Here is a 22,078-nt window from a genome sequence, read left to right as displayed (position 1 = left end):
CTGGTGTTTATTTTCAATATTTACTTTGTAAATAACTGGTTAAAGAAAAATAACAAGTAGGTAGGAATAAATCAGAAAAAGTGCATGAAGGGTTTCTAAACTAAGTAAACTTAGAAACTTCAACATGGTATTAGAGCGTGATTGCAGATCACAGGAAGACTAAAAGACATCAGCCGAGTGGAGCAATAGCAGCAGAAAACAGTGGTCCCGAGGTGACAGAAGTTATTTCTAGCAGCGCAGAAGGCAACTGTGACGCAGAGCCAGCCAGAGCCACGTAGAAGAAGCCGGGAACTACGCAGAGCCTCTGAGAGGCCAGTGTCGCTGATGCAGAGGGCCAGAGGGCTGACGCAGAGCATCCCAGGGCTGACGCAGAGCTAGCGTGAGGCAGAGGGGCTGATGCAGTTCACAGACAGGCAGTTGCTGGAGTCTAGAAGGCTGCAGAAATATTGCAGAGTGGCGCTGGTGAGGTACTGTAGTCAGAACAGTACCTGACAGAGTAGGGCTAGAGTAGTTGTTACCGAGAGTTTCTAGCCGAGGAACCTGGATCAGCAGTGCAGTTGCACAAGACGATCAGAGTAGGGGACATCTAGACAAGCGACAAAAGGATTTCCAGGAGGGAAATCAGGACTCAAAGGGAGTCTAGAAGAGAACTTCCAGATAGGAAGTAGAGACTCAGAGGAGTTGAATAGAGAACTTCCAGGAGGGAAGTAGAGGAGCGTCATAGCACTACACGGGGTAAGAGACCAGGATAGATTGGAAGGAGCATCGAAATTTGCAGTCCAGAAAGCGAGAATCTTATCAGTGCTTGACAGGAATCGTGTCAAGAACTTCGCCTTCAAGGTTATAACTGTCCCATTCGACCCTAATGAAAATGAAAGGTACAAAGAGGCAATGGCGAGAGCCAAGTGCATTATCCTTGACGGGGTCAAGGATCATGTGGTACCACATATAGCCGAGAAGGAAACGACAGTTGAGACGTGGGAGTCTCTCAAGAACCTGTACCAGCATATTTCTGTGCAGAGAAGAATGTTGCTCGAGAACCAAATGAGGTCGAATCAGATGAAGAAGGGTCAATCGATTGACACCTTCCTTGGAGGACTGAATGAGATCTGAGACCAGTTGACTGCTATAGGAGCGACACCGGATCAGGAGCTTATGGTAAGGATAGCCCTGAATGTTGTCTCAGAAGATTGGGAAGTGTTTGTCCAAAGTATCCTAGGCAGAGGAACTCTCCTACCTTGGGACAAGATGTGGGAAACTCTTCGCCAGGAAGAGATCAGACGACAATCAAAGACAAGTAGTAGCAGCAAAGGGATCAAAGTTCAGCAGGAGGAGGAAGATGTGGCCCTAGCATCTGAGGGAAAGCAAGAGAAGCAAAAGAAGAAAGATCTCTCCAAGATCAAGTGCTTCCACTGTGGGGAGATGGGTCATTATGCGACGCAGTGCCCAAGGAAGAAGAGTAAGGAAGAGTCTTCCGAGACTAAGGCAGCGCCATCACGGGCAAAGAAGCAAGTTTTGATAGACGATGATTGTGCCATGAGTGCACACACGCCACTTGAGCGGAAGTGGGGAGACATCGAGCTGTAGTCAAAAGGACTACAAGCGATGACGAGCAGGATCCTTGAGGTACGCAACCTCTTGGATTAGACCTTGCTACGAGAGCCCCGATGAGGAGTAACACGACTGGCTGAGTGGGTAGAGATGGATGCGGATGGAGCGACAGAGAGGGCTACAGTGCAGGAGTCCCGAGATACCGCAGAGCTAGCAGGCTGCAGCATTGCGAGAGGTACAGGAGTGTTGCACCAGCGCAGGAAGGCACAGAGAGGTGTGCAATGGTGCGAGGTGCAGGAAGGCACAGAGAGGTGTGCAACGATGCGAGATGAATGGAGTTGTTGCATCAGCGCAGAGGTCAGAGAGGGAGCACTTGCCAGTGGCAGAGGGAGATTCAACATCAGTGGGTGTCTCTAGCCCAACAAGGAGGTCAGTTGGGAGATCAGTTACTTACATCTCAGTAACTGAGTTGCAGTGCAGCAGTGGGCAGCACGATGCAACATGATGAGAGGAGGTGCAGTGCAGATGCAGTACTGGGAGGAAGGACCAGCAGCAGCATGGATGCAGAGGGAGTTGTCGTACAGATGCAGCAATGGCAGTGGCATAACCATGGGTAGCAGTACAGGAGGTAGCAGTGCAGAGGATGTTGGGCAGGAAGGCCTAGCATCAGCATAGGTACCGATGCCGGATGATCAGAGTAATACTCAGTGAGGAGTATTGTTAGAGCACAGTACTCGCTAAGAGGGAGTGTTGATTTGGGTTAGCATCGGATGTGCTCTAGCCATGAAATTTGGTGGAGAGGTTGGGGCACATGAGATCTCCAATACCCAAAAAGGGTTTGGGCAGATTCTAAACAGACCAGGAGATATTAAAATAATTAATATTTTTTAATGGAGTCCCTAAGTCTAAACTTAGGGAAAATAAAATATTAATGTGTATTAATATGAATTTGTGTTAGAGTGGTCCAAAAGACATGGATCAAGCGAGATCTAATCTTAGCCGTTGATTAGGGACTTAATCTCGGTTGTTGAGATATCAACAGAAAAAGTATAAGAGGAGGCTTGAAGGTCACTTGGAGAGAACACCAGATGATTAGTCATTCTATTCTCTAGAGCGGGGTTTGCTAAGAGAGATAGAATCAGTGATTGGGAGAGCAGCTGAGGGGCACTGAGTATGTTGAAATTTGGTACCAGAGGACAGGTGGTTCCCTTGGGCTTTGATCTTTGGCCTAGGGAAAAGTGTCCAAAAGAATTTAATTTTTCTCCTAAAGTGACTTTATAATTTTATAAAGTTAAATTTAATTTAAAAGTGACTTTAAGTGATAAAGTTACTAAGTCTAATTTTAAAGTAACTTTTATAAAGTAAATGAAAAATTAGAAAGGAAAAGTGACTTTGGAAATAAATGACTAAGTGGGTCTTTATTAAAGTGGGGTGAATTAAAAAATAGAAAGTGAGATTTAAATGAGCATTTAATCTCAACCATTAATCTAAATCTATTTCAGCCATTGGATTTAGAGATCACCCAAAAGTCACTTGGAGTTATATTAAAGGAGGAAAAGGAAGAAAAGGTCATTCATTCTTTCATGAGCAGATTGGGAGAAGGAGAGCAAGAGAGATTTCTGAGCAGGGAGGAGAAGGAGACAGCAGCTTGGCACACATTCCAAGGCAGCAGTTGAACAGATTTGTACAGCTGATTCAGCACATAGTGAAAGGCAGATTTTTGCACAAAAATCGAGGAGCAGTTTGCTGATTTTTCTGCACACAAAACGGAGGCCGTACAGCATTTATTGCTGTCTTGTTTGCTGTAATTTCCAGATTGCTGTGAGGCACGGGAAAGGAGATAAGTTGTAAATTTGCTTGCTGATTTTTTGCTGAATAATTCTCACTGTAAAAAGGCAATTTTCAGAAATAAAGAAGAGCTCTCAAACTGGTTTTCCCCAAGAGTTGTAGGGGGTTTTTCCAGGGTCAAGTTGACCAAAAATATCAGTGTTTTAATGGCTGTTTTTGATTGCTGATTTTTAATTCTGCAATTTCCAGCATTCTGAAAAATTTCCAGAATTTGTGTTTTCAGCGATATTTATTTTTTTCAGTCTGTTAAATGTATGGTTATGGGAATGGACATTTAACTACATGGGAGAAATAAGGAGAAACTGAAAACCGGGGTGGGAAAACAGAAATTTCTACATGGTATCAGAGCTTGAGTGCTGAAGGGCAGTTTGGAACAGCAAAAGGAAAAATTACAGTTGCTGATTTTTCACTCAGAAAATTCCAGCAAGCTGATTTTTTCATAAACAACAGTTTTATCTTTACTACAGCAGTGCTATTTTTCAGTTTTAGGACAGCAGGATGTCATTGGGATTGAGGGTGGAGGATAGGTTGGATGGGCATACAAATTACAGTGTTTGGAAGGAGAGAATGCAGAGTATCTTTGAGGAGGCAGAAGTCTGGGATATCATGGTGCATACCGCACAGAACCCTGTTGTTGTGCTCACTGATGTTACTTAGTTGGCTGAGTATAAAAAGAAGAACAATAAGGGTAAGAGGCTGATTCTAGACGGAATCAAAGACCATTGCATTCCTCATGTGAGAGGAAAGAGCAATGCCCATGAGATGTGGACAACATTGTCCAATCTCTACCAGAGTACCAATGAGAACCGAAAGATGGTCCTGAAGGAGAAGCTGAAGAACATTAAGATGGGTAATGATAGTGCAGCTGGATATCTCACAAAGATTACTAATGTGAGAGATGAGTTGGCAGCAATTGGAGAGGCCATTCCACCCACTAAGTTGGTGCGGATTGCAGTAAATGGCCTCCCCCATTCATGGTTGAACTTTGCTGATGGGGTTTGTGCACGTGAGACCCTTCCCACATGGGAGAGGTTTTGGGATGATTGTATTCAGACAGAGATCAGGAAAGGTCAGCTTGGGGCAGCCAAGCCAGTTGAGCAGGATGAGGATGTAGCACTGGTGGCAGGAGGCAAGAAAGGCAAAGGGAAGAAGCAGGCTTCCACAAGCAGTGGTGGGGGCAAAGGCAAAGGTAAAGGTAAACAGGGGAACACACAGAAGGACTATTCCAAGGTGAAGTGTTGGAATTCTCAAAAGATGGGACACTATGCAGTTGTGTGTCCGGAGAAGAAGAAGAAGAAGGGGAAGAACCAGGACGTGGCAACTTCAGCAGAGATTGAGGACTTTGCTGGTCGTTTTGACCGAGAGTTTGCGTTCACTACATGTGAGTCCTCTAGTGCAGGATCACCTGCCACACAGGTTCAGAGGGAGCATGCTTTTCCCTCGATTAGCGGAGCATCTACAGGTATCTGGTATGTGCACAGTGGGGCTTCACGTCACATGACAGGAGTCCGTGAGTACTTCTCAGAGCTTTCAGAGAGTGGTACTGATATTGAGGTAGTACTCGGTGATGACAGAGTTGTTAGAGCAGTCGGGGTGGGGACAGTGACATTTCAGAGGGAGTCCAAACCAGTGTTGCAGGAAGCGCCCCCCCCCCCCCCCCCTCGGATCCTAGGCCGGAATCGCGTCCCGTACGGAAGCGTTCCGGAAGCGCCAAAGGAAGCGCGATTCCATTTTTCCCGAAGCGCGATTCCGCATTTTTTGAGCGATTCCTGGTTTTTGAGAAGCGTTGCCCCCGAAGCGTTGCCCACAAATATTGATAGCCTTCGGATTTAACGCACCCGACTCCTATATTAATAGAGCTATAGCCCACAAATATTGATAGCCTTCGGATTTAACGCACCGGGGACATCTTGTTACAAGCTCACAAGAGCCGAACTCTGGCGCAGTTTCAACGCTGACAGCACGCATTGTACAAAAAGACTGCACCCACGTCCACTGAAAATCTAAGTTTAAATTATTGTAATATGTCCTCCGTGGCTGTACATTTACTTTGACTGGCTTAGCAAAGACACAGTGCAAAGGACGTATCCTGTTAAACTGTAATAAACATAAATGAAGAATGTGAAATTAAGTGATTTACAGTGATGGTTAATGTTTGAATTCGATCTTGTGTTAATGACGAATGTGAAATTAAGTGATTTACAGTGATAGGTTAAGGTCTGAATTCGATCTTGTGTGAAATTAAGTGATGGAAGCGTTTTTTATATTTGAAAAAAAAAGTTTGAATTATATTTTTCTTATTTATATCAAAATTTTGTCGATGGCACAAGAAAAATGTGTGAATGCAATATAGTTGAGTGAGGAATAATAAAAGAAAGATATTATAAGTTTTATTATTGTAATTTAAATGGAAAGGAAAGGTATATGAAACACATGTACAATTATATTTAATAATGTTATTGATAAACGCTTATATATTTATATTAATGACATTAATAATTATTAAATGTATCTAGCTAATATTATTGAATTTTGGACATGACAAATGTTGACAGTTGCTCACTTGCTAGATAAATCATAATATGCTCTATGTTTTATGTTTTATAATATGCTTAAATGTTTTATGTTTTATAATATGCTTAAAAATTTGATGTATGTTTGTAATAGCTAGAATATAAATGATTGTTGTACATACTAGTAACTACAATGGAATCATGGATGCCATATCTATCTTGATTTATGCAAAAATATGCATGTTTTCATGTCTTCTACAATTAATTTGGTATTTGGGATGTTTGTTTTGAGTATAAATGCAAAAAAATATAAAAAATATATATATATATATAGCAGACGCTTCTGTGGACGCTTCGCTTCCTAGATTTTTGGAAAATGACGCTTCCGCGCTCCACGCTTCCGCTTCGCGCTTTCGCTTCGTGCAACATTGGTCCAAACCTCCCTTGAAGGTGTCAGAGGTTCTTTATGTGCCAGGGATGAGGAAGAACCTCATATCCGTCTCAGCTTTGGAGGACAGAGGATATGAGGTACTGTTCAGGGGAGGACAGGTGTTGATGTATCCCAGGGGCGCTCCAGCTGATTCAGCTAGAGTGATAGGTGTACGCCATGCAAAGGTGTACAAGTTTGCATTCCAACCCCTTTTGGCATTGAGCAGTAGTACCGACAGCAGAGCTAGCAGTTCTGAGCTGTGTGAGATTTGGCACCGCAGGATGGGACATATGTATCATGGAGCCTTGAGGACATTGCGGGAGATCACTACAGGTGTGCCAGATTTCAGTACTGATCACTTTGATACTTGCAGAGGTTGTGCGATGGGCAAGTTTGCCAAATCCCCTTTTCCCAGCAGTGACAGCAGAGCGACGGGGATACTTGATTTGATTCATTCCGATGTGGGCGGTCGGATGTCTCATGTTTCCTTGAGTGGATATGAGTACTATGTGTTATTCATTGATGATCACTCCAGGAGGACCTGGATTTATTTTTTAAAGACCAAGAGTGAGGTCTTCAAGCGGTTTCAGGAGTTCAGAGCTCTTGTGGAGACTCAGACAGGTCGAAAGATCAAGTCCTTGAGGTCGGACAATGGAGGAGAGTACACCCTTGGAGAGTTTGTTGACTATTGTGCGGAGGCAGGCATTAGGAGGGAGTTCACTATTCCTTACAACCCCCAGCAGAACGGGGTTGCAGAGAGGAAGAACAGATCCATCATAGGGGCTGCCAAAGCCATGTTACATGATCAGGGGTTGCCATTGTTCTTGTGGGTAGAGGCCTGCAACACAGCTGTTTACTTGCAGAACAAGAGTTCGCATCGTTCCATGGGGCACATGACTCCGAAGGAGGCTTTCTCTGGGAAGAAGTCTGATATTGGTCATCTTCATATCTTTGGATGCATTACATACTCCTATATACCCAAGGAGAAGAGGACCAAACTAGAGCCCACCGCAGAGAAGGGTATCTTTGTGGGCTACAGTGAGACCTCAAAGGCCTTTCAGATTTACATTCCTGCACAGAGGAGAGTTGTTGTCAGACGGGATGTGAAGTTCGAGGAGGACAGGGCCTTTAGGAGGTCACGGGAGTTAGAGTATCTGGATCAGCCAGACCCTCAGCAGCAGTTGAGTCAGTCGCAGGGATCCAGTGGGCAGGGATCAAAAGGATCAGGAGGTACATCTATGAGGATGTCAGGTCCGTCAGTGAGCAGTGGCTCATCCAGCCAGAGGGGTGGTGCTCCGGGCAGCATGCAGAGCAGTTCACAGAGCAGTTCACTAGGGAGTCCACTGATGGACAGTTCACACGGTACCTCAGCTTCTACAGGTTCAGGTGCAGGCAGGAGGACAGCAGACAGACAGTCAGGAGTTCAGGCTATTGATGATGATGAGGAGGAGTTTCATTCTCCGGTGGGAGAAGTGCGCTCAGGGAAGAGGAAGCCTAAGTGGCTTCAGGACACCTTGAGAGATGCCACATCTGTTGTTGAGCCGAAGAGGCCGGTCAGAGAGAGTAGACCACCTGAGAGGTTTTGTAGCTATATGGCGATGGTTACCAGCATCCTTGACTCTGAGCCTTCTAGCTATGAGGAGGCAGCTAGCCAGCAGGTCTGGAGAGAGGCCATGCAGGAGGAGTATTCTTCTATCATGAAGAATGATGTTTGGGAGGTGGTGCCGAGGCCTGAGGGCAAATCCGTGGTTACTTCCAGATGGCTTTACAAGGTAAAGCATGCTGCAGCTGGCAGCATTGAGAAATTCAAAGCGAGGTTTGTGGCTAGAGGGTTCTCCCAGGTAGAGGGAGTTGATTATGAGGAGACCTTCGCTCCCGTGGCTCGATATACTTCGATCCGCTCCATTATATCGATAGCAGCAGAGATGAGTTGGAAGATCCACTAGATGGATGTGAAGACCGCATTTCTCAATGGCTTCATACAGGAGGAGGTGTACATTGAGCAGCCACAGGGCTTTGAGGTGCATGGGAAGGAGTCCCATGTGTGCAGATTGAAGAAGGCCCTTTATGGCCTGAAGCAAGCTCCCAGAGCTTGGTACTCCAGGATAGATACATATTTGCAGGGGATGGGTTTCACAAAGAGTGAGGTAGATCCGAACCTTTACTTTATTGTGATTGGTGAGGAGCCTCTCATTCTGGTGTTGTATGTGGATGACTTGATCATTACAGGTGCAGAGAGACTCATAGAGCACTGTAAGAGAGATCTTGCGGCGCAGTTTGAGATGAAGGACATCGGCTTGATGCATTACTTTTTGGGTTTGGAGGTGTGGCAGGAGGAGGGGCATTTCTTCCTGGGGCAGGGGAAGTATATTGTGGACATCCTTAGCAGATTCCACATGGAGGATTGTAGACCCATGTCGACACCGATGATCACCAACTTGAAGAAGCTTCATGCTTCGGATTCCGAGTTGGTGGATCCCACATTGTACAGGCAGCTGATTGGTTCCTTGATGTATTTGGTCAGCACTAGACCAGATATCTGTTTTGCAGTCAACACGATGAATCAGTTTATGTGTGAGCCTAGGAAGGTTCACTGGGTGGCTGCAAAACACATTTTGCGGTACTTGCAGGGGACAGTGGATTATGGTCTGGATTACAGGCAGGGAGATGGAGTGAGATTGGCAGGGTACACTGATTCTGATTGGGCAGGTTGTGCTTCTGATAGGAAGAGCACTTCAGAGTGTTGTTTTGGGTTGGGTTCAGCAGTAGTGTCATGGTTCAGCCGGAAGCAGCGGTCAGTAGCACTGAGTTCAGCGGAAGCAGAGTATATGGCAGCCAGTCTAGCTAGTTGTGAGGCTATCTGGCTTCGCAAGATGTTGTTTGGCTTATTTGGTCAGCCGTTGAGACCTTCAGTGATTTACTGTGATAATCAGAGTTGCATTAAACTCACGGAGAATCCAGTATTTCATGACAGGTCAAAGCATATCGGGATCAGATATCATTTCATCAGAGACTATGTTCAGAAGGGAGTTGTGAAACTTGAGTATATTTCCACTGATGAGCAGGTTGCAGATATTCTTACCAAAGCCTTACCACGGGGCAAGCATGTCTACTTCAGAGACAAGATGGGTGTGGTGAGGAACACCTTCCTCGGTAAGAGGGAGTGTTGAAATTTGGTACCGGAGGACAGGTGGTTCCCTTAGGCTTTGATCTTTGGCTTAGGGAAAAGTGTCCAAAAGAATTTAATTTTTCTCCTAAAGTGACTTTATAATTTTATAAAGTTAAATTTAATTTAAAAGTGACTTTAAGTGATAAAGTTACTAAGTCTAATTTTAAAGTAACTTTTATAAAGTAAATGAAAAATTAGAAAGGAAAAGTGACTTTGGAAATAAATGACTAAGTGGGTCTTTATTAAAGTGGGGTGAATTAAAAAAAAGAAAGTGAGATTTAAATGAGCATTTAATCTCAACCATTGATCTAAATCTATTTCAGCCATTGGATTTAGAGATCACCCAAAAGTCACTTGGATCACCCAAAAGTCACTTGGAGTTATATTAAAGGAGGAAAAGGAGGAAAAGGTCATTCATTCTTTCATGAGCAGATTGGGAGAAGGAGAGCAAGAGAGCAAGAGAGATTTCTGAGCAGGGAGGAGAAGGAGACAGCAGCTTGGCACACATTCCAAGGCAGCAGTTGAGCAGATTTGTACAGCTGATTCAACACATAGTGAAAGGCAGATTTTTGCACAAAAATCGAGGAGCAATTTGCTGATTTTTCTGCACACAAAACAGAGGCCGTACAACATTTATTGCTGTCCTGTTTGCTGTAATTTCCAGATTGCTGTGAGGCACGGGAAAGGAGATAAGTTGTAAATTTGCTTGCTGATTTTTTGCTGAATAATTCTCACTGTAAAAAGGCAATTTTCAGAAATAAAGAAGAGCTCTCAAACTGGTTTTCCCCAAGAGTTGTAGGAGGTTTTTCCAGGGTCAAGTTGACCAAAAATATCAGTGTTTTAATGTGTTTTAATGGCTGTTTTTGATTGCTGATTTTTAATTCTGCAATTTCCAGCATTCTGAAAAATTTCCAGAATTTGTGTTTTCAGCAATATTTATTTTTTTCAGTCTGTTAAATGTATGGTTATGGGAATGGGCATTTAACTACATGGGAGAAATAAGGAGAAACTGAAAACCGGGGTGGGAAAACAGAAATTTCTACAGAGTACAGAGAAATAGAGAAGGCAGAGATTGTGTCGGGAGAGCAACGCAGTAGCCAAGGAGGGTGACGCAGAGCCAGTAAGGGCTCATGCAGAGGCAGCCAAGTGCTGCGCAGAGCACCAGAGGGGCCAGCGCAGCTAACACAGAGGCTCCCAGAGCTGACGCAGGGCCTCCTGGGGCTAACGCAGGCCTAGAAAGGCTGACGCAGGGTCAGCGTGAGACAGAGAGGGGCTGACGCAGGGCCTCCTGGGGCTAACGCAGGCCTAGAAAGGCTGACGCAGGGTCAGCGTGAGACAGAGAGGGGCTGACGCAGTCTAGTTTGGGCAGACGTTGGGGTTGCAAAGCAGTTTTGTGTTGAGGAGCTACCAGAAGGGTTTTCCGCGATTTCAGCCAAGAGATTTCTCTCAAACTGTGAGGTATAGCTGCTAAGGAAATTCTCTTTTGGGTAGGCCAGTTTCGACACCTAGATTGTACTCTGATATTGCTTAATAAGAAAACCCTCAGATAGCTGCACCAGTTTTCCTGCATTGGGTTTTTCCGGGGACATTGGTCCAAACATAATGGTGTCCTGTGGTGTGTTTGTTCTTGTTTCTTTTGGTATTTTCAATATTTACTTTGTAAATAACTTGTTAAAGAAAAATAACAAGTAAGTAGGAATAAATCAGAAAAAGTGCATGAAGGGTTTCTAAACTAAGTAAACTTAGAAACTTCAACACTTCTCAAATTGTGTGAAGAAGGTGGTCATATCTCTCTTACAACCAAGCTTATGCTTGGAGGTAAATTTTAGAAATGCACTTCTATCCTAGAACGAAAATGCAATTATGGATTAGATTTGCTTCAATGAGATTAGGAAAATGTAAAATGCTTTAATATTAAACCACTTGAAATCAAGATACTCACGATGTTACTTCTCAAAACAAGATTACAAGATGACCATAACAAATGAATTAATCACTAAGAGAACAATTTATCTCAATGAAACAAAATAAGCAATATCAACTACCCAAGATGCTTATTAGAGCTTCTCAATGTGTCAATTGGATCTCAATTAAGGACTCTTATGTTGATGTTACTTTAGCAATTAGGCACAAGAACATTGATGAGAACAATGTCTTCTTATCACTTAGATATTAAACCAATTAGACACAATAGATAATCTTAGGCACAATAGAGACAAGCACCAATACAGATAAGCACAAGATGAGATTGCTAACAATGATAGGCAATGGATGATAGAACTAACAAATGCATCCAACCAACAATGGATGCTAGAGAGAGAAACAAAATGAAATGATGCAAAGAGGTAATATGCAATATGCAAGATTATTGTCTTATCCTCAAGACCCCAAAGAGAGACAAATGCATCAATGTTCTTGTTATTCAATGGTTATTAAGAAAATGTACCAGACTTATGTAAATCAGATCAGCCACTTATTATTGTTCTAACAGTCCCAAAAATCACTCAATAGCAATAATGAAAAAGCCTTTGCTTGATGCAAGTTAATTCTTTAGCTTCTTAGGCTTATTAGAGAGTGTTTTTAGGTCTTCTTACTCTGATTATTATGAGATTAAACCACTATTCTAATTAGTTTCATATCTGGTTATTAATGTGACAGTAAAGGCAAGAGGAAGGGCTAGAGAGATGAAACCCTTAAGGCCTAGCGACCTTCCTTTTATGGCAACCTTGGCTGGTTCAAGCACCAAAATAGTGACTTTTTGACCTTCAAAGTGTAATGTGATCTCTCAAACACCTGCAACCACCACAGATTAGTCAAGAAAACTCAAACCCTCATGTATCAATGACAAATATTCAGTGATAACCCACTTCAAGCCCATGCAAAAAATTATTTTAGGTTTGCAAAACAAATTTTTAGCCTTCAAAACTAATTGCAGAGGTGTTATTAGGTCCCTTTCAGGCTGCAACTAGGCCTAGTAGCCCAAGATAAGGCTTTGGCTACCCTCTAATGACCACCTAAGGGCTATGGCTAGGGATACAAGCCCTCAAACCCTTGCGGCTAAGCCTCAAAGGGCTCCAAACCCTTGTGACTAGGCTAAATAAGCCTCAAAACTCTGAATAGGTGTCCAAACAATGATTGTAACCCTGCAAAAAAACTTTAGATGAGAAAAACTTCTAAAAAATCCCAGTTTCTGCAGCAAACAAGCCCTTTAGGGCTAGTGAATCCCTCTGGAAGGCAAGGCGTTGGGATTTTGGCACCTGGGTTTTGTAGATCTGGGTGTCTAGACCTTGAGTCAACCCTCCTTGGCTGAGCGCTTTGCCTCAAAAGGCTGGATGACCCCTTCTTAAGCTGAAGACTACCCAAACCCTAGCCGTTTAGGTTGGGTGAGGGCATAAGCTCTCAAACTTTGAATTTGCCTTCGAATCCTTGAGTTATGGCACCTACAAGTGAGATAAATAGAGCCGATCCACAAGATCTAGAAAATTCTAAAATAAAAACCCCAAAATATTATTTACAAAAGAATAAAAATAATATACAAGGGCTGGAAAATTATTTACAAAATAATTCACAAACTACTTACACTATTCACAATTAAATTCAAGCTCTAATTAGTAGATACATCCATTTAGCCCAAATAGAAATTTGAAAATAATTGATAGGTATAATTTCACTTAATGTACAAGCCATAACCTTGTACCATAAATCGTTAGATGAGCGCAGAGCCCAAACAAGGTGTGGTCACCTCAAAGTCCATGTACTTGGGGTCTTCCCAAGGGCTGAATCACTTGTAGATCTTTACACACTTGAAAGATAGATTATCAGTTTCAACAGGAGTTGATTCACACAAATAGACCAAAGATCTAGAGATACCTGCTAGATCTACCAGCTCCAATGTGTTTACTCTAGTCCAATACCTAAAGCAAGATCCCTGTGCTAATAGACAATCAAACAACTGGCAATTAAACAATAATCCTCAATGATAAACACAATTAGAGCATTAAAATTATTTAGCACATACCATGAATCCTCAAGACAGACACCTTGAATTGAAACCCCAAAGACTTTTATTTATGCAAATATTCTAGTAGAGCTTAACTCACTACATTAGATCAAGTTAGCTTTTGTTGAGGAGCTTGAAAGCGTCCTTATATACAAAATGGGAGGGATCAACCCCTCCAAGTGGAAAATAATGGCTAGTAGCATCGATCCATGGCTTGATCCTCGTTGAAAAAATTTGAACCCTTGATTAGCTAGCACACATCTCCAAAAAATTTCAATCTTTCTTGTTCACTGTGCTAGAGGGTCAAACTTTGACTTCTAGACCATTGGAGGACCTTCAAAAAATAGAATTATCATTACTTGTGCAAAATCCTTAATTGCTTGGTCCAAATATTTCGATTTGCTAGGAAATAGTCTTCTCTGGCCCAACGAATTTCTGGACTGGGTCCTTCCGCCTTGGAAATGAGGTTTTCTATTTTTAACTTGAATTGTTTCCTTTGAAAATAGCCTTAATCAATTCCAGAATAATTTTTCCACTGAGGGTAATTAATTTTCCCTTCATTTTAGTTTTCTAAACAATTTCTGGTATTTTTGTTTTTGCTAAAAAATAAAATTATGGACTCAAGAGGGGATTAAATATTTTTCCACCCTCTAAGTGTATCTAAAAAATATTTTGGTAATGGTGTTCTAATTATGAGGAACCATTCACCAAAACATTTCTAGATGCACTTTTACATCAAGACATTACAATAATTTAACCCTTAGGAGGGGAAATGGACACAGACCACTTAAGACTCAACCAAATTTTGTGACACAAGACACATGATCTAGTATGAGAATAATACATAGACTCGATAACACTACGACTCTTTATCAATGAATTTCACCCTAGTTTTGGGGTATATCCAAGAGAAAAACTCTGCCAATTATCCATGTTTACAAACACAAATAATTGGGGAGGTTAAAACACTACCTAGAGTGAAACCCTTGACAAAAATCATAGGCTTACCTAGATGTTGTTACATGGCTTAATAGTCATACTAAAATCATTTTTACAACGTTAAAGTAGAATTTGGGATTACAATGATGATAATGATTGAAAAGTTTTATTCCATTGCTTTGTACTCTGCTTATTGGACTATTGACATGTGCATGGTCAACATCTAGCTCTACTTTGGGACACGTTGCTTCAGTGAAGGAATGTGAGAATGTTGGGACACGTTTATGCTTTTAAAGGGGGTGGTATGTCCATGGTACATCCTTCAAATGGTGGTGGCATGTGATAAAGTGATGGAACAGAGTAGGGGATGAAGGGGAAAACCTGGGTCACATGCCACAATACAAGGGTAGCTAATGAAAGGGAAGCCCATACTTGGGTAAATGATGTTGAGGAGGGAGCAATCGTGGTACATGAGTTACCCCGGCCTTGATTTTTCCACCCTTCTTCATATGGCTTTTTCCTTTTATGATTTTTCTTTGGTCAACTGCTCGGGGCTCAAGGGAATGAAAGCATGACGTGTAAATTATAGCAATGGATAGCCCCTTTAAGGTGGGGTAGTTGATCAGCCACCAGGGGTTGGGACAATCATGGGCTTTTGAATGATAGAGGAGGCTCATCTAGGGCCTATATGAACCAAGGTGATGGCCATGGGAGGGGTAGAGCTCATGTATTGGCTTTTGCCCACGTGCAAAATGTGTTTGTTCCAATGTGGAAAAAGTCGAAGTCAAGATTAAATTGGCAAGGGTCCAGAAATTGAAAAAGTCATTAAAGTCATGAGTCTTTTGAAAAAGACGGCAAAATTAAAAAAATACAAAATATTCATATTTTATAAAATCCCGACTTTTTCAATAAAATCCCGATTTTTTCAAAAAAAATATTAAAAAATTGTTAAATAAACGACCTCATTCACGATTTTTTGGAAAAAGTCCCGATTTAATCCCAACTTTTTCAACTGGCAAAAAATCAGCAAAAAATCGTGTTCTGGGGATTTTTTCCCGACTTTTTCCACACTAACTTTGTTCCGACCATCTTTTGCATTTTCTGGTACAATTTCCTGTTGAATGTGGCCAATTGTGCTTTTTCTTTTCTTTTCTTTTGTATCAACCTCTGAGCATTGTTCCAAGCCTGACCCAAAGGTGTGGGCAAAGGGGAGGGACTAGTTGACCCTTTGTGGACCTAGAGGAGGAATGTGGACCCAGGTGGGAGGAGTGATGAATGGGATTATAATGAGCAGAAGGGGAGTGATATATGTGGATCAGGGAGCGGTACCACGGAACCAAAATCAGGGTTTCCCATGTAGTACCATCCCTAAAGCCCAAAGGTCAGTAAAATAGATCCCACGAGACTAGGGTCCAAGGTTAACATCCAAAAGGGACCTAGGGGACAAAAGCACATACCTAGTCCACTCTTTCTGCCAAATCCCCCCATTAATCCATGCCCATGAGTTTCCATGATAAGTAAACTAATATACTCAATCACCAACTGACAAGGCATGCCTTTAGCTTTGGGAGGCCCACCTTCAAACATACGATCATGACAAATGGGTGAGGGACCACATGGTTGGCTCAGGTGGCGGAGAAATGATATGATGAGCTAGATGGTAGTTGCAAGGGGTTGTTGGCCACTGATTGAGGACCATCATGGAGAAAATTTTTCTCCTAGGGATATCACCTAAAAAATGGTGGGTAAGAGGGCCCATGGGAACCAGGGTGATGGCCATGGATAAGGGGTAGAGCTCATGTTTGGCTTTTGCCCACACACCAAATTTGTATGTCCTGGCCATCTTTTGCATTTTGTGGTACATTTCCTGTTGAGAGGCCGAATTATGCTTTTTGTTTTCTTTTTAGTTGCATCAACCTTTGGGGCATAGTTCCAGGCCCGACCCAAGGTGTGGACAAGGGGAGACGAAGGCTAACCCTATGTGGACCCAGTGGACATGTGGAACCGGATGGGAAAATAGATGAATGGGGATAAAATGAGTGGAACAAGAGTGATGTAGGTGGTATCAGGAAGCGGGACCATGCAACCAAAATCGGGATTTCCTATGTAGTGCCAACCCAAAAGCCAAACGGTCAGTAAAGGAGATCCCACAAGACTAGGATACAAATTACATGAATGTTATTGTTGCATGGTTGACTTAAGAAGCAATTTAGCTTCAAAATTTGTTTTGTTTGACTTGGTATACATGTCTGCTGATGAGTAGATTATTGATTATTGTCTAAAATGTGTTACAGAAAATGAAATCAGACTGCAAGGATTCTCTGATTCTGACTGGGTCAGAAATACTGATGATGGCAAAAGTATAACCAATGGATATTTTTATCTGATGCAATGTTTCTTGGATAGTCTTTTGTGGCACTTAGTTCTGTCGAAGTTGAATACATGGCAACCTATGCTATGACTAGAGAAGCAATATGGCTTTGGAAATTTCATGCTGGATTGTTTGATTAGATGTTGGAAGCCACAATGATATTTTGTGATAATCAAAGCTGTTGAAGCTATCAGAGAATCCAATTTTCCGTGGCAAGTCAAAGTATACTGGCATCAAGTATCACTATATTGTTGACATGGTGAAGGGAGTAGTGAAGCTTCAATGAATCTCCAAAAATGAGCAAACAGATTCTAGGGTTTTGGATATTCGAATGTTTAGGGCTTGAACTTTGTAAACCCTAGCAAGGGTTTGAACAAGAAATCCCAAGGGTTTGTGGACAAAACCCTAGGACTGATCATTTCCGCTGGAAAGAGAAACCCTAGTTCATAATGTTGATGTTGTCTCTATTGTGCATGGCTGTATTTCTCTAACCTTTGCTGTTTCCGCTGCTTTTACTGCTGAAATTTTCTGACGTGTAATTGCTCAATGATATCAGTGGAATAAGAATATTGTATGGAAATAATTAGGAAGTAATCGTCTAGCAGAAAATTGTATTCTACTGCGCTCTTGTAGAAAAATCAACAATAATAACCTTTTGCAATAAACATTTTGTAAGGTTTGTGTACAGCAGTGGGAGCAATGGTTTTGCCTGCATTAAGACATTTCTATGATTTGAAAAATGTTAAGCATTGGATATTCCGACAGTGCTGCTCCCTCTTATATTTGCATAAAAAGGGAGAATAGCTCAGCATAGAACTTGTAAAATTATATTTTTACAGACCTTGCAAGGATAGTTGCGAATGTACTTAATAAGCATTTCAATAGCCCTTCCTCTAATTGGCTTATACCTCTGAGAAATAAACTGCAAAAGAAAGAATATGTATAAATTATGTCACCAACATGACGTAAGGGTAGGCAAAGGCAAACTATTTCTACATCCCTGAAAAAGCAATTGATAGATGTATAATAATGGCATGAAGTCTGGAAAAATGATTAAGACATGAAATATCTTCTGTAATTGGGCTTCTTATGAATTCAGCATACCTGTAATAGCAAGGACAAAAACCTTGAAAGGCATAAATCATTGACAGTGTGTACCAAGAGCTTTTGAACATCAAGTACAGCATAACCATAATCCTGCATTTCAGCAAGTCAAAATATATAAAGGATGATGGTTGAAGCAAATACGTAACATCCTTGAATTTTCAAGTATACACGGTGGCATTCAATTGACTTGGATATCAGAATTGTTTAAAACAAGAACTAATCACCTAGAATACGTGCATTACATATAAATCATAGTCTAACCTTGTACATTGACAAATTACAAATCAACATGCACTCAGCAATATATAAATCTGATCCTTCCCATCAAAATGTATAAAAATACACATGCAACTCAGTTATAGCTTTGGTACTGAAAGATACAACATTTCCAGCATCTTATCAAAGAAAGTTTTAATAAATATACTACCATCAGCCTTAGTTTAGCCATCGAATGGCTATTATATCTTACGAATGTGTTGCTTCTACTAATTCTTATTTCTCATAATCCCAAACCTATTGAAGAATGCACGATCATGAATGACCAATTTCAGCCTAGTAGTATCAATATAATATACAGTCTTGATAGACAAAATTCACTTGCATTAAATAATCACATTCATTCAAATAATCAAACTAATTAAATGGCCAAATCCATATATGATCATATGTGAACAACTTCATCAACAATCTTAGATGGAAAAGTTTCACATATGGTTTCAAATGACCATTTAATTATTAGTTTATCTATATGAGTAACGATAGATCTGACAACATGATAAAGCCACAAAACAGAGATCCATGACCATGTGAGTTTTGATCACATAAAGAATGGTGTTTAATGTTAAGTAGATGACCAAGTGAGCATCAACTGTATTGTCATAGTCTATCCCATCACCTGAGTTGTCCAATGGAAGGAATGATTCGCAATTACTTCTAGAGTTTGACTAGGTGCAGTTACCTCATAATGGATGTTGACATCTCCTGATGTATCTATCTACATGATACATCTACAAAAAACTTGGATGAACCATCTTATCCATTTGTCTAGCACTACCACTTTATTCAAATACATTTATAATGGCAATGGGTTTGAACAACATGAACCTAATATGCCTAGAGTTTCCTGGGGCTCACAAGGCTCAAAAAGGCAACACTTCAAAGTAACTATGAGCATCGACAAAGTCACGAATGACAAGCACGATGTTTGATGCTCTGACCTAGATGACACTCAATATGAAGGTCACTTCTACAATTTTCCTAGTAGTAGAGAGCTTCAGGATACTCCTCAATAGGTTGAGAATATCTAGAAGCTCTTTGTGCATGTAAGCCTTGTCCAGAAACTAAAATATGACTTTAGCATTTGTTTTAGCATCTAATTAGTTAAGTGTTGGCCTCAAAGGTCCTAGCTTTTTATCATAAACCCTAAGGGAACCCCAGAAACATAAATTTGTTCATAAAAATCCCCTATCATTGGTCTTATTCATTCTGTATGTGTGCTTTTGATTGGAGTGAGGAATGGTTGAGGAAAGTGTCTTTGAACATCTTGGAAAGCTAAGGAGCATTGATGTCTGATTTGGTAGTTGAGGAAAGTTTTATTTTCAACATATATTTCCACATCTGAAGAGGAAAACAATATTTTACAAGCTGCTCATTTTTTTGATATTTAGAACTTTATTGTTGTGGCTACTGTTACCATTCAAGGTTACTCTAAAGTTGTTTACACCATGTTTAGGGCTGCCTCATGGGATTTGGAGTACATGGCGTATGGTCATCCCTTCGATGGTCTATGATGGATTTCCACATGGGAGATGGTTTGTGATGAATTTCCACATAGGCTTCATAATGTAGATGTGCCAATCTTCGGTGCCATAGCTCACGTTGATGATTGTCCTCATGAACCATAGCTTGCAATGGTCTTCCATTGACTCTATAGAGTCCTTCAATTCTAGATCCCAAGGTGAAAGCATCCCTCATGCATGATTCCATAGGCCATGTGAGGACTTTTCTTCTTACGAAGGCTACTCTCATCCCTTTGTCTTCCAAGGCAAATATAGACACAAAGTTCTTCTTTAATCTTGGAACATACATGACATCATGAAGAAGAACGAATTCCCCAAAGTCCAAATGAAATTTAACAAAACCAAAGCCCTTCACTAGATAAGTGGAGTTGTCTCCAAGAATGATTTTTAGATTTGACTCTCAACCAGATTTGAGAGGACTTTTTGTAACCAGAGAAATGTCTAGAAGCCCCACTATCTATCAGCAAACTATCATACGAATCTGGAGGAGAGGAACTAGAAAGAGCATAAATAAGTATATATTCAGATTGAGTAGCAACATTATTTTCATACCTGGAGTTCCTTGAACTCTTTTGAGGACAATGGCCTTCTTGATGATCATCAGGAGCATCTCTTCTTCTTCTATCATTGCCTCTTCTTCCATCGTCTCCTCTTCTTCTATCATTGAACCTATTGTTCTTGAAGCCACAATAATTGGACCTTGAAGAATTCCTCTTTTCTGGACAATCTTGAGCATAGTGCCCATACCTGTGACAATTATAGCATTCAATCTTTGACATATCCCTGTCCCTTCTTGATCTTCTATTAGAGTCTGTGGCTGTTGGAGTAGGCTTTCTTCAATAAAATGGTCCTCCTCTTCCTTTCCTTTTCTTATCTTGAGCAACAGATGCAGAGGGATTTCCTTCTTCATGCTTTTGAATCCTCCCTCTGGAGATCATCCTGGATTCTTCTTGAGTACATTTGCCAACCAAATCATCAAATGTCAGAAATATGTCATTGTTGCTTATAGTAGTAATCAAGGTTTCCCAAACAGGAGGAAGACCTTGAAGAGTGACCATCACTAGCTCTCTATCAGAGGCACTCCTACATCCTGCAATTGATCCCTAGTTGGAATACCATCATGACATAGGATTGCACAGATTCGCCCTTTTTTATCTTCAATTCCTTGAGTTATTCTTCAAGGAAAGGATATGATTCAAGTTGTTCACCTCATACATCCCAACCAACTTATCATAGATGTCCTCAGACTTGTTCAATTTTCCAACATAAACAAGCAAATGATCTTGTAAGCAATCAATAAGAATTTTCTTCGTGTTGAGCTTACCTTTCTTGTACTTGGATTTGGTAGCAGCAGGAGCACTTTCTGGAGGCTTTGGTACTTTTCCTTCCACATATTCCAAAACATCATTTTCATCCAATATTACTTCCAACCTGATCTTTGAAGTAGCAAAATTTGATGAGTCACCCAACTTCTCAAAATCCTTGAAGTAGGAGGTAGACATCTTGACCAAGTCAAATAGGCTCCTTCAGCGTCTTTCAAGGATGATTGTTGTTGTCTCTTGATTCCTTCGGCTTATCTTCACCTTAGCTCTGATACCATATTAATTTTCCATTGTTCTATTCTATTACAATCACTTAGCCCAATATTTTCTTCAATTACCAATCAAATTTAACTTCCAATGATAAATAGCAATTGTATATAGAATAGTAAATGCAATGTACAAATAGAAGAAAACCAATAGTAGTAAGAGACACAAGATTTGGTCAAAGACCAAGGAAAAACCCCACAAGGGGGAAACCCATTCAAATTCTTCTTCCTCTTATTAGATTGTCATAAAATGTTCAGCAGAGAGATACAATGATTGAATTCATCAACAACAGAGTCAAGATCAATTCTTCGACTATCTAAGAGATCTACCAATCAATATCCAATAGATGAGCTTCAAAGTCAAGTCTAGTTAACAAGTCAAAGTCTACAATTTTGCCATAGTCATCAACAGTTAAAGATGCCCTAACTAGTCCATAAGTCAATGGTCAAACTCCTCCAAAAGAGCTTGGTCAATAGCCAAAATATTCGGCCTTCCAAGCTGGTCAAGCCTCAGTCAAAATAGTCCCAAACAACTCACTGAAACTCGGTCAAAGGAGAGAGAACCTTGCAGTCAACTTCAAATTTCTAAGGTCAAAGTCAACGGTTAGCAATAGTCAAAGGTGCACTCTTGATTCCACCAGAGAAAAACTTGGCCTCGAAAGATCGAACTTTTGCAAGTCAAAGGAGGTCAAAATACCAAGTCAAACTTGGTCAATAGTGTTGATTTGGGGTGGCATCGGATGTGCTCTAGCCATGAAAATTG

At 41.1% G+C, this 22,078-nt stretch overlaps 1 protein-coding gene across 3 annotated transcripts in view; it reads right to left on the bottom strand.

The window, feature by feature from the left end:
- The window catches only part of LOC149258698 (uncharacterized), a 416,271-nt gene that overhangs the window by 59,052 nt on the left and 335,141 nt on the right, over positions 1-22,078 (bottom strand). For 2 of the 3 annotated variants that reach the window (XM_089415879.1, XM_089415896.1), the window contains exons 8-9: positions 17,926-18,018; positions 17,663-17,743 (exon numbers count right to left, since the gene is read on the bottom strand). In XM_089415879.1, the coding sequence (XP_089272005.1) occupies positions 17,663-17,743; positions 17,926-18,018 (174 nt within the window). The remainder of the gene's footprint in view (positions 1-17,662; positions 17,744-17,925; positions 18,019-22,078) is intronic. The other variant, XM_089415887.1, reaches the window with a different exon arrangement.

This window comes from Pinus tabuliformis, chromosome 6, assembly GCF_031772625.1.
Source record: "Pinus tabuliformis cultivar Carrire ecotype Pingquan chromosome 6, CPIR1, whole genome shotgun sequence".
Taxonomy (NCBI): domain Eukaryota; kingdom Viridiplantae; phylum Streptophyta; class Pinopsida; order Pinales; family Pinaceae; genus Pinus; species Pinus tabuliformis.
The sequence above is the reverse complement of the archived record's forward strand: the minus strand, read 5'-3'. Positions and strand labels throughout refer to the sequence as shown.